At 42.1% G+C, this 13,359-nt stretch overlaps 1 protein-coding gene across 1 annotated transcript in view; it reads left to right on the top strand.

Annotated features, from left to right (window-relative positions):
• Window positions 1-13,359, top strand: part of vit (vitrin) — a gene marked incomplete at both ends in the record, with an annotated part of 38,296 nt that overhangs the window by 13,058 nt on the left and 11,879 nt on the right. Inside the window, 10 exons of the mRNA XM_080740657.1 lie at window positions 601-663; window positions 911-982; window positions 1,300-1,362; window positions 3,518-3,583; window positions 3,958-4,023; window positions 5,086-5,148; window positions 6,168-6,230; window positions 7,393-7,440; window positions 8,676-8,741; window positions 9,631-9,778. Of these exons, the coding sequence (XP_080596783.1) occupies window positions 601-663; window positions 911-982; window positions 1,300-1,362; window positions 3,518-3,583; window positions 3,958-4,023; window positions 5,086-5,148; window positions 6,168-6,230; window positions 7,393-7,440; window positions 8,676-8,741; window positions 9,631-9,778 (718 nt within the window). The remainder of the gene's footprint in view (window positions 1-600; window positions 664-910; window positions 983-1,299; window positions 1,363-3,517; window positions 3,584-3,957; window positions 4,024-5,085; window positions 5,149-6,167; window positions 6,231-7,392; window positions 7,441-8,675; window positions 8,742-9,630; window positions 9,779-13,359) is intronic.

The following is a 13,359-nucleotide window of genomic DNA, read 5'->3' as shown; positions in this document are numbered from 1 at the left end:
GGCCAACAGGAGTACATGTGTGAATACTTGGATTGCTGCAGCGTTCCCCTTTAATCAATGCCATTCTCTGAGCCCCTTGGCTCCTGCTGAAGCTTAACCACGCTTGATTGTTTACCAATTTAACACATCTCATTTTGCTCAAACATGTAGCTTAAAATGTTTATGTTTGTCATACCAGATGTGCCATTTGAGAACTTCACATGTACTGCCATTGGCAAGTCAGCAGATTGTCATTGCATTGTCAGAACATTGTCAGTGAGAAAGGAGAGCAAGGTGTAGTAAATGCAATTCAGATTCTGTTTTGCTGCTGAAAAGAAGCATCGAGTAGTGACACTTTTTTTAGTAACAAAAGAGAATAATTAACAAGGCTACCGTGAAAAGAACCTAGGGAAACATGCATTTACAGAGAGAAAAAGAAATCATATTTATGCATATAAATCGTGATTGTTCCCAGTGAAACATATTGTAAAGCCTGAAGAGTTGGAATGGCACATCTCACATTTACTGTAGATTTCTTATTTATGCATATACAGTAAATCGTGATTGTTCCCGGTGAAACATATTGTAAATGTTAAAGTCTGTCTTGTTCTTGGGCAACAGGTGTGCGCAGGACAGAAGCAGGGCCTACTGTTAGGAGACAGCCAGCTCCTCCAGCCGGCTCAGGTCAGCTTTGTCACACACACACACACGCACACACACGCACGCGCACACACATACTGCAATGAGACAGACATGATGGAGGGAAATGACATGGAATGGGGGTCAAGGGCACTCGATAGACAACCAGAGAGGTGCAGATGGCTCTGGGTAGCCGGCGGTGGGATCGCTGGCGTTCCAGGAGACTCTGGCTGACTGCTGTAAGTCTGACCCTCATGTCCACACCCCTAAGCCTCTGTGATCTTCACCCCAGGGTCAGCACTAATCCACTCCATCATGCATCACAGCATTCCTTCCCCCCAAAAAATCACTGCCATTAACTACCGTACTGCACACTGCCGTCAGACACACACCCCTCCCCCACTGATGTTTTTATTTTCCAAGATGAAAAGAAGGAATTAATTCACTGAGGCTTGAGTTAAGGCATGGTAAATATATCCAGCATGTATCCCTTTTTGTTATTTGATATCATGCTGTGGAGAAAAATGCCTTCAACTTAAGTGAAAAAAACTAAAAAAACAGCTGGGCTCCATTTGCAGATGGAGCCGTAGGATTGAAGCTCTCCTGTCCTCCTCCCTCCTCTTCATCCCCAACCCTCATTCCTATTTTCCTATCCGCCTGTTTCCCATTGCTACAAAACAGCTTTCAACCGGGTTCAGCCCGCCCCACCTGAGAGGACTCTGCACACTGGCCAGCCGAACCCCAGTAAGTGTCTCCTAAAACTGCATCCCTAAAACCGTACTTCAAAACATCCGCAATTTACTAGAGAGGCAGTGAAGGCAACACATCCGATCAAACAGGGAAATAACCAGGACAATAAAAACCCAAGGTGAAATGTTTTATAACGGCGCTCCAATGTTAACCGTTTGTGGTTCAAACATACACTCCAGTAGAAATAGCAGGGTAAAAAAACAGACTTTGTTCATTATTCTTGACCTCTATCTTGCCAAGCATAACATGACGGAAAATGATGTGGTCAGTGGACCCAGATGAAGGCCTCCGGGCTGAAACGCATTGGTCAGTCAGCTGCGTTGGTCAGCTGCGTTTTTTTTTTTTTTTAATGAAATAAAAATACTTTTCTACTTAAACTGAACAGTGCTGCCTTGGCTTGGACCCTCTTTAAGTTCACCACCTTATTTCTTTCCAACTGTGATGCCTACAACAAAGGAAATGAACTTAGAACTCTCGTGCCGTATGGTATGGCTGGTATTGCCTCAAAGAAAGAGACAAGACAGATAAGATTTTCATTTCGTTTCGAATCATTTCGGGACATATCTCCATCAGATATGAGACGGCGGCGGTGAACTCCTGCCCTAAGCCTTTTCTCTTTTGATAAGACCATGATGAGAAAGGCACTCTGTCAGTGCTGTAATAATATCCTGTGACAGATCCCATCTGGTCCGACCTCTTCCACTCCCTTGTAAACGCTTTCAGAGGGAGTGAGATGAAAGCTGCGGCACCACGTTGCTCGACACAGAGTGACACTTGACCCAGTCCACGATGCCGTTGGGGCTTGCTGCAGGATCTGGGTCCACTCTTCCAGCTTGTCTGGAATAGAAAGGTTCTTAAGTCGTTCAAGTCCAACCCAGACCGACCTCGGAGGAATGTGTTTCTGTTTTGCTTCTGTGGAATGCAAAAACCGTCAATCCCTCAAATTGGATGGTACGGCGGATGGCACAATGGGTTGACTGAAATATGCAGTGTCAACATTGTGCTGTTATTTGCATTAACTAAAGATGACTTTGGAAATGATAGGTTGTGAGTTTGTGGGCTAGTGTTGTACTCTAAAAACCTTTAGATGCAATGCAGTGTAAGAATAGGTGTAACCAGTGCTTGTGCAAACAGATTGAATTGTTTTTGTCAGTGATTTCCGCTAAGCCTAAATCACTGACACATCTATGAGAGATGCTAAATCCAATAACCATAAACAACATGTAATGCCTGCACTCCGTTGCTTTAAATTAAATTATATTAACATAAATTCAATTCAATTCAATTGCTTTATTATCATTGCCTTTGCAACAAAATCACAATTTGTAACTAAATCCAAGTTCGTGTCACAAACGCAACTCACCGGTAAAAAAGAGCAGACCAATTACAGAGCCAACTCGCGTCAAGTCTAGAGTGTTTAAGTGGTATGTAAGCACCACTTTAATCAGAAGAACAACATAAACTGTCTACTGTCTACAGCACAGAGGCTTTGACCAGCAGCAGATTACCCTAATCTCTACTCCCCTGCCGTAGATATACTGTCCCTGGTTTGACACCAGTATTACAACAATACTCCCACGCTCTGCTGAGCTTCGAGCTGGGCTCTCCCAGCCTTTCCCCAGTCAACACAGACACTGCTCGCTAGCAGGAGCTGGATGGGAACTCACTCTGCACAACATAGGCCTTGGTGTTTTTGTAAGCTCCTGGTTCAGAGAAGTATGCTGTTAAATTGAACGTTGGTGTACTATTATGGTTTCGTTCTTTTGGCTGCTGGTCTTATGCCACATTTTTTGCCCACATGCCTATGATAGACCAACTTGCTCTGTGAGCGTTCTAGCCTATACTGTACTTCTCAAGCTGCCAAAGGCTTGCTTCCTTTGCAGACAGAATGCAGGTTGAAGGAACGCAAAGTCACAGAGGAATAGCTTGGTTCTTATTTTACAACATCACAACTCTCAGTCACTCAGTCACTGTCTTGTCCCTGGGACGGCTGACTGACTGACTGACTGAGAATGATCATCTTGTGTATGCTCCACTAATTACGCTGCAGGTTCAGTGGAGGTCACACAAGTATGGTAGTAGTCCTAGTAATGACATTGGCTGAAGCTTGTCTATGAACGCCGGCTTTCTAATCTTGCCCCCCGCACAGCTTTTCCCAGAAGGGATTGGCCACCTCCTCGTCCCGATTGGTTCCCCGCCGCTAGACGTCCAGCAGGTATTAAACGAGGACAATTCATCCTCCCTATAAACCTTCATAAACAAATGATAAGATAATAATAAATGAGAAATATTCCACCATCAAGTACATGATTTTTTGAATCTCGTGAATGATTTGATCACATGCATTGTCTGTAAACATTGGGGGGTTGGGATTTGAGAAGCTACGGTTACAGCACGCACGTGCCAAGCTTCAATAATCGACCTGTATGCTTGCAGTCGTTTCGTGGGACGTAAAATCCCACACTGGGGGTTCCACATCACGATATAACACTTGCTGAACCGAAGCACACTAACTGGCCTTTATCTGCCTGAAATGTGATCCTTGTAGTTGCTGATACCTCCGCTCCTTCTCCACTGTTGTACATTCAGATGTTAGTTTTGCAGCCCCAGACTCGGGATACACGTGGAGCGAGGTGGACGCACCTGAGATCACAGGTAAGCTGACACCCACTGGCAGACAAACAGACAGACAGCACAGCACAACATGACATGCTTTGTGTGTATACCGCCCCCTCCCACAGGAGCCGGTTACTACACCGCAGCCTGGTGTCCATTTATATCTGTTTCCAGTGCATGTTCAAAAACAGCATTAGCATGCCTGATGTGACCGATATAGTCTGGTATCTGGTGACCATGTGTGTGTGTTGAGTTTTTGGTACCACTCTATGTACCGCGCCAGAGGGCTCTCGGGGATGTTTTTAATGCATGCCATATGCCTGGCATATGGGAGATGCACCATTCCTGTCATGTATCACATCGTAATTGCGGGGTTTATTGTTGGTGCATGATGATGAGAGTGTTTCTGTTAAGGGGGATGAGTGAGCACAAGGCCATTCTCCTCAATGGTCTGGGATTGGTTAAGAAGCAGTGTTGATTTTGTCAGCAAATTTTGATTTAGTTTTAAGTCGTGAATAAAATTATGCTTAGTTTTAGTAATATTTTAGTCATCTAAAATGTTTTAATTTTAGTCTAGTTTTAGTTGACCAAATAAGATTTTACTCGACTGAATCTTGATCTAGTCGACTAAAATGTATTTTGGCGGGGCTGTGAGGCCATCGAAATGGCTGATTTTCACTGTTGAAAATAGGAGATCTACAAGCTCCAACACGTCGCAGCGCGACACGTTGTGAGCTTGTAGATCTTCTATTTTCAGAACGCAACATTCAAGCGCAACCAAACATAAAATGACTTGTCATTTAGTTCTATCATATCTTCCCCACTAGTCCCTCCCTAACACTTAAGTGTAGTTTGTATTTGTTGTTGAAATTGTCAATATATTAAGTCTTAGTTTTTAGTTATCATAGCTTATTTTTATTTTGTTCTTATTTTGTTTTTGTCCGTGAAAGAAATGTAGTCTTTAGTCTTTAGACAAAATTAACACTGCTTAGAAGGCTGTGCTTATTTGACCAATCGCAGCCATGGAAATGTATTGTGTGTCTCCCTCTGATGTCCTCTGTGGGAATACTAACGGGTCTTACCACGGGTCTCCTCCTCTAGCCCGTGATCTCAGGCCCGATATCTCAGAGTATGAGCGATGGTATTATAACTTTGGAGCGTACCGTAAGTGACTTTCTATTCCATTTACTACTGGGAGCTATAACTAACAGATCTGGGTGTTGTTGAGGTTTTATGATGTCACATAGTGTATATAATATTTGCTGTTATATTATAACACATGATGTTTTGTCAGTGTAACGCCACACATGCAACATGTTCATCCTGACCCACCTCCTTCTCTAATGCCCTTATTTCTTTGAACGCACACACACACACACACACACACACACAACACACACACACACACACACACACACACACACACACACACACACACACACACACACACACACACACACACACTACCATCACTTTCTTTTAGAGTTATTTTCTCTACACGATTTTCTTTTTTGACATCAGGGTTATTTAAACATACTGTATTGTCTTTCCCTTACCATGAAGTTTCTGTTATTTTGTTACAGTCTGTTATTTTATTAACGTCATATTATAGGACGTGTGACGCATTTGATTCATCAGGTTTTATCACATATCTATGCAATGAAACTAAAACCTCCCGTATGAAGAGATACTTCATACCACAACGGTGCATGCCAGTACTGAATGTATCCAACAGCACATAGTAAAGCCCTACTAAACGTTAAGTGTGAGAATTTGATTTGTCTTCGTCAATGGCGTTCACACCGCACAACACGCCCTTAAATCACCAACACCAAAACAGCTGCTTAGTGTATGAACTCATGTCAGAGCCACGTGGCAGCCAGGCACATACGGCTCGCATCTCAAGATTATAGACCACGGATCCATCTGTTTGACGACACTGTCGAGGCATCTAAATCTAGGGCAGAAGATGGAGTGGTTTATTTGAAAACCAGTGCCTGTTTCCAACTTTACCCCACACAGACACACAACACAACCACACGTCAAAACCAGATGAGAGATTGAGCAGAAAAAAAGGGGGACTGGGAGTTCTGCCTTGGTGTGTTGTTGGCATTTGTTTCAGATGATGTTGAGGCCTTAACGCCAGGGCGTGTGCATGACTGTTTTAAGTGTTTACGTTGCAGTGCCCCGCTCCGCTGACTCAGACAGCAGCCGCAAAGTGCCTCTGGACACAACCCATACCAGAGGTGAGTGCTGTGGCACGGCAGGATGACGTTCAACACTCATTTGTCTCCAGGCATTCTTTAGAATAGCCATGATGTACAGCAGTGGTGTAAAGTACATTTACTTAAGTATTGTACTTAAAAACTGTAAAGAGTAAAATTTTGAGGCATTTGTACTTGACTATTTCCGATTTCCAATATTTTTTACTTCTACTACTACTACATCTCCGATCCAAATATTGTGATTTCACTTCAATACTTTATTCGAGAACTTTAGTTACTATTTTGTATATTGATTATGATTACAAAACATACATTAACACTATAAACATTTCAGCCATTTGAAAATAGCAGATCTACAAGCTCCATAGATCTTCTAGATCTGCTATTTTCATTCATTTGAAAACTTGAAATGGGACATTCTGCACAATGAATACTTTTACTTTTGGTACTTTACGTATATTATGATGCCAATACTTTTGTACTTTTATTTTTGCATTGCAGTATTGATACTTTTACTTAAGTAAAACGTTTGAGTACTTTTTCCACCACTGATGTACAGCAATTTCAAGGCAATCTTCCACCACTGATGTACAGCAATTTCAAGGCAATCTTCTGGATTCTTATCGTTTAATACTGATTTGTATGCAGCGAGGTCATAACATTGGCCACTGCATACAAGACAAGGGACTCCTTATTTGGGATTTTGTTGAGTGGATCTTCTTCTGGTGTAGAAACATAATTATGTTTACCTTTCCAATTATGAAGATCATGATTAAGTCTCTAGAAATGATCATGATTGAGTCATGCTTTTTCCTTTGTACAAAATATGGTGATAATTATATCAAGCTATTGAAAGAAATATATTGTAGTAGGAAGCTCCTTGAATGCAATGGAATATTTATTAGTGCTATTAAAGATTATTATGATTATTAAGAAACCAGGTGTCTTCCTCTTGGCTACTTAAGTGCTGATTGGACTCTTTGCGCTATTTAATAGCAATTAATACATATTTTCTCGTATTCGAGGAGCGTCTTACTTTGATATATTTCTTCATTATTGGGGCCAGTTTGAAATCCCTTTTTTATGGTTATAATAATGATATTATGATTATTATAATCTACCTGCTGCTTTGTGGGTGCACGTTGCTAATGGTGAGCTCGTATGATGTTATCTACACACACAGTGGAGCCAGTGGATGCCTGGAATCCAGAAGCAAACCCTTATGATTTAGGTGAGATGCCTTTGCTCTGTCGCAAAACTTTGGTTCTGTTTCTCACACCCACCTCTTGTCCAGTACGTCTTCTTCGAGTGATGGTCAGCGAATAGGTCATCCGAGGAGAAGGCTGCTCAAACCGTCAACCCCCAAAAAACCTCTGGGTTTCCACACTGCTGCTCAGTCTGTAATTTAACTGATTTAGAATGACTGTCAAACGGGACGCTTGCTTGGTGAATGAATCGGTTCCCGTTTGGTATAAAATCTTGCCACAACTGCCGCAGCAGTATACACATGAGAATTCTTTTGGAAATGTAATGAAAGGGGAATTTGACCCAATTCGACTTTCAAATTTGTTATTGGGCCTTTTTTCTTTTTTTTTACATTTTGGATTAGAGTAGCCAAAACATTCCCAATGTAATCCTCCCCACACATTTGCTACTGTACCCTACTGGCTCATCTGGATTAAATCCCCTAGACTCCGGTGGTGGACACTGACACACTGTACCCCTATGCAGTGTGCACTGGCAGGTACTTTGCCCCGGTACCACCCAAGCACCCCTAAATTTTTTTATGTGTCTGTGTTCTCAAGCACAAAGACGGGTAAAGTTCTATGACTTTGAATTATATTTGACACTGTCATGTTCCTGTACTCATACTGTGTATCTTTTTCTTTTTGGAGCGGTGTGAAGCACAGCTCCGCTATGAGCAGCAATGTGTGTCCAGTGTCCCACAACAATGTGTGTCCAGTGTCCCACAACTATCTGGTTGAGTTTGAACTGTTTTCGCCACCTAGTGGCGGAAGAAATTACCTCTGGGAACTCAGATTGAGTTGACTTTTTTCAAATTGATTACTCATGCCATGGACACTTTAATTATATATTTCAATTATATATATATATATATATATATTTACCTGGAACTGCTCAAATTCACCGCTCCACTTCGAACCGAGGTTTGATTTTTTTTTGCTGACAGATAAACTACAGGAATACTACCGTTTAGAAGATTTTTTATATTATCTCAGAAGTTCATAAAGTATTTGCACACATGTCTGTCTATCTCAAACAAAGCTTCTTCTGTGACATAATGTGGCGTTATTTAACGTGATGTCATGAAAATGTGCAACGCAGAAATCGTCATATGATAGAATCTTTTTGGAAGGCAAACTTACTTGAAGGGCAATTTGGCTAAAATCAACATTCGTTTTGTTACTCTGCATTATAAGTGTGTGTGTATTTTAAAATGTCCAGGCTTCGGTGTGAGAGAACAAGACCCTGTTCCTAGGATACCAGAGCCTGTGTCCCAGGGAGACCCCAGTAAGTTCCTCACACTGTAAATACTGCTTTCATTATTCACACATGTGCACTAGAATGCAGTGGTGTAACTATGTTATACTCAAGTATTGTACTTAAGTAAAAATGTCAGGTACTTTTACTTACTGGAGTATTTCCAATTTTCTGTACTTTTACTTCTACGCCACTACATCTTTTTTTTCAGCCGTTTGAAAATAGCAGATCTACAAGCTCACGGCCCATCGTACAGATTTTTGGGAGGGGGGTCAGGATCAACAACCTGGCCCCCCCCTCCACGTGGGTCCCTCTCGGTTTTTCGCCCTCGCATTAGCGCGGGCCGAAAAATACGAGTTTTCACGGGAAATTATTCATTTTTAAAGTAAAAAGAAAAAAAGTTAAAACAGTTCTACATGGCGGCAGAACCGTTTAGGCTTAATATAATAGGGTTTATATAAAGCATGATGTCTTAATCTTACAGTCACTCAAATCTTTCCTATAAAAACTAGACTGCTCCCGAGTCCCGTTCAACGCCCCTCCCCCCACCGCAGGGCCCCCCCTTTCTGGCAGGGGGGACAAAAGTACCCTTTGCCCCTCCCCTATCAGCGGCCCTGGGCATTGTGAGCTTGTAGATCGGGTATTTTCAAAATATTTTGATTCCAATACTTTTGTACTTTTACTCAAGTGAATTTTGAATACAGTACTTGTAACAGAGTATTTCTAAATTGCAGTATTGAAACTTTTACTTAAGTAAAACATTTGTGTACTTTTACTCCACCACTGCTATAATGTTCATGTGTTGTGTGTGTCCTGGGGCGTTGGGCAGACTGTAAAGTAATGTTCATGTGTTGTGTCCTGGGGGGTTGGGCAGACTGTAAAGTAATGTTCATGTGTTGTGTCCCGGGGGGTTGGGCAGACTGTAAAGTGGACCTGGCCTTCCTGATGGACGGCAGCTGGAGCATTGGAAAGCGCCGCTTCAAGATCCAGAAGGACTTCCTGGCCGAGGTGGCCCAGGTCATCAATGTGGGCGTGGCTGGACCCATGATGGGAATCATCCAATACGGGTAGACCCTCAATACTGTTCTATACGCTTCCTAAAACCATACATTTATCCATCTGTAACATTTTGTAACTTGGAAGAGTTAAGCCCTTTGCACACAGGACAGTTGTGTTTTTTTTTTCGTTTGCTGCATGAATAAAACGCATTGGATTTGGTATGCAATGCTGTGCGAAATCGGCGCTGCAGATCCCAAAAGGAGTCATAAAAGGAGTGATGAGTTTTTTACCGCATGCGACAAGACGCAAGGAACTACAGTATAATGGCCGTGGCTGCATATCAGTGGGTCTTTGACACATTAGCCTACTTATCACACAAAAAGTGTGAAATGAGAAATGGTCAAAGAAAAAGAAAAAACTACTACTAAGGCTACTTTAAAATGTGAAAAAGGGTGAACTGAAAATCTCCTGTTTTGGGGTACATTCTGGAACAGGAGACATGGTCAAATAACAGGAGACTTCTTGCTAAAACAGGAGGGTTGGCAGGTATGGTGAGAGATGGTGTAGTTGTATAAAGATCAGACTCTCAGTGCAGAGGTCCCATGTTCAAATCTCCGTCCTCCCACATTGCTGTAATACATTTTCAACATTAAAATACAAAAGAACTTCTCAAAATATCTGTATTGGCATATGGTTTAGCGGACTGGTGATTGGACTCTCAGTTCAAAAGATCCATGTTCTAATCCGAGTCCTACTAGGAATAAAGTTAATACCTCTGATGAGAGATGGTCTACTCTAGTGGTCTAAAGATCAGCCTCTCAGTCCTGAGGTTCCAGGTTCAAATCTCAGTCTCCTACATTGCTGTATTACTTGGACCTTTTTCAAGGCTAAAATACAAAAGAATTATTCAAAAGCAACAGGAGCTATCTATGTTGAGAGAAGGTGTAGTGGTCTAAAGATTAGACTCTCAGTGCAGAGCTTCTGTGTTCAAATCCCACTCCTCCTATGTTGCTGTTTTACTTTAACATTTCTTTCAAGGTTAAAATATAAAAGAGTTAGTCAAAAGCACTGGAAAATGCATCTAGTGGTCTAAAGATCAGACCCTCAGTTCAGTGGTCTCATTTTCAAATCAGAGTTCTTGTACAAATCATTGTTGTGTTACTTTTAAGGTTAAAATACAAAAGAAGTATTCAAAAGCACCAGATAAAGTCTGCTGTGAGAGATGGTGTAGTGGTTAAAACATCAGACTCCGAATGCAGAGGTCACATGTTCAAATCCATTCCTGTAGTGTTTTGACCTTTTCAAGGCTAAAATAGAAGAGAACAACTCAAAAGCACCAGGAGATACCTGTTGAGGGCCCAAAGGTGCCTTGGCTCAATGGTATGGTCGCTTGATCGGTTGTCCCTGTTACAGGCAGGTTTCAGACAGGTTCAAGTCCCATGCCCAAGGTACATGGAGGACCATCGTGGAGGGGTGTCCCTCCCCCTGTTTCCTGAGAGCTAAATGTGGGGGGTTATATCTGAAAGAACTCTGTCCAACAAACATTTTACAGAAAAAAAAAACCTACCCATATGCCTTGAGATCACTGGAAGAAGTTGAGAAAATTTAGACAATTTTAGCCTTAAAAAGGTCAATGTACTCCAGAGATGGACTGTATGTAGCTTGAGCTGGATTTGAACATGGAACCTCTTAACTGAGACTCTGAGCGTTAGACCATTAGGCCATCTCTCACTGTAATGTGTTCTGGTGCTTTTGAGTAGTTATCTGTATTTTAACCTTGAAAAGATCCAAGTAGGCTAATAGAGCAGCAATTAGTAGGGTGACTGGGTTTTGAACACAGAACCTCTGCACCTAAAGTCTGATCTTTAGACCACTACACCATCTCCAATCTAAAAAACATCTGGTGCTTTTGAGTAATTATTTAGTACTTTGCACATGAAAATGTCAAAGTAGGAGGACTGAGATTTGTACATGGAACATCAGCAATGAGAGTCTGATCTTCAGACCACTACTCCATCTCTCACTAACATTTGAGTGCTCTTGAGTAATTCTTTTGTATTTGAACCTTGAAAAGGTCCAAGTAAAAGAACAGTGACCTATGGGAGAACTGGGATTTGAACATGGCTGCTCTGAACTGAGAGACCAATCATCAGTCCTCTAGACCATATGCAGGGTTGGCAACATTGGAATGCCAGAACCAATAAGATTTCTATTTCTATTTTTTAAGGGGGTAGTGGGGAGATTCCCTAAACAGGGTCTGAGGGTCCTCCCCCAAGAACTTAATCTTAACATATATATTTCTTCCTGTGTTTTATTGAATTTTACACTAATGATTCGCCATGCAACTCCTTGCAACAAAACTGTTCTAAAGTCAACCGCACCAAAGCAACTCTTTGCAACTGCCATAATGGTTGCATGATGTTGCAAATCATTGGTGTCAGGGCATAACATTAAGAGTTGGCCTGTTGTCTGGGACAACTAATACATATTTAAACGTAGCCTACTGGCTTGTGGTTTCATCTCTAAAGTGAGTCCCATCAAGGCGAAACACCCGGAGAAAAGTGAGTCCCAACAAGGCAAAACCTGGCGAAACACCCGGAGGAAGAAAAAAAAAAATCATGCAAATGAGGTCCAAGTCAGACCTCTAGAAGGCTGTCTGTAATCGAGAGATTCTAGGCTGACTTGGACCTCATTTGCATGAGCTTTTTCCCTCACTTTTTTCAGGTTTTTTGCCTTGATTTTAGAGAGAGAGCTAGATCTCACACCTTTCAACAAAAAGAACAATCAAATACACCCCCCCCATATCAAATAGCCAAGGAACTACAGTATACGCAATTGAACTGGGTTCGATCGAGAAGAAAACGCACAGCCGCAGCCACTCGTCGCACGGCTAATTCGGATCCGGTGTGCATGAGGTCGTAGAGAATCATTGTTTTCTTTTAAAAAAATGAAATTGTCCATTTTATCCGTGCGGATAAACGCGCCTGTGTGCAAATGGCTTTACTAGGGTAGCTGTTGGCGCCGGGGGCGTGTTCTCTCCTCCGCATCATCAGTGCCCATACCCTAGGTGGGGTTGGAGAAAGGGCCTTTCTTTCTGGAGTTTGCATGTTCTCCCTGTGTCTTCTAGGGTAGGTACCCTCACAAAAAACATGCTGTAATCCTGGTCTCTATACTACCTCCCCCTGGCCAGCTGGGGTGCCTGATGAAGGGGAAAGGAACTGGTTGCTATAATGTGTTCCTTCCACGTGCTACGTCCAACCGGGGAAACTCCCCCCTGTCAGGTGAAAAGAAGCGGAATGGACTCCTCATGCATAGAAGGAAGCATGAGGTCAGTCCGTTCTCTCCCCAGGTTGGCAGAGGGAGTGTAGCAAAAAAAATGGGTTACAAAAATCGCGGGATAATGTTTTTTAGACGTAAAAACCTTGTATCTCTGTTTCAATTTATTTTGTAAATTAACGCCCTACTTCATCATAAAAGAGTGTCACACAAAAGTAGTGAAAATAGACGATCTACAAGCTTACAACGTGTTGCGATGCGACCCGTTGCGAGCTTGTAGATCGGCTATATTCACTATTTTAAATCATTTTTAGAATTATAATTTGGACTTACAAGGTTTCCACCCAACAGCAACGATATACTATACATAAAC

Source organism: Nannobrachium achirus (genome assembly GCF_963921795.1).
Source record: "Nannobrachium achirus genome assembly, chromosome: 13".
Lineage (NCBI taxonomy): Eukaryota > Metazoa > Chordata > Actinopteri > Myctophiformes > Myctophidae > Nannobrachium > Nannobrachium achirus.
This window is presented reverse-complemented; position numbering and strand designations above follow the sequence as displayed.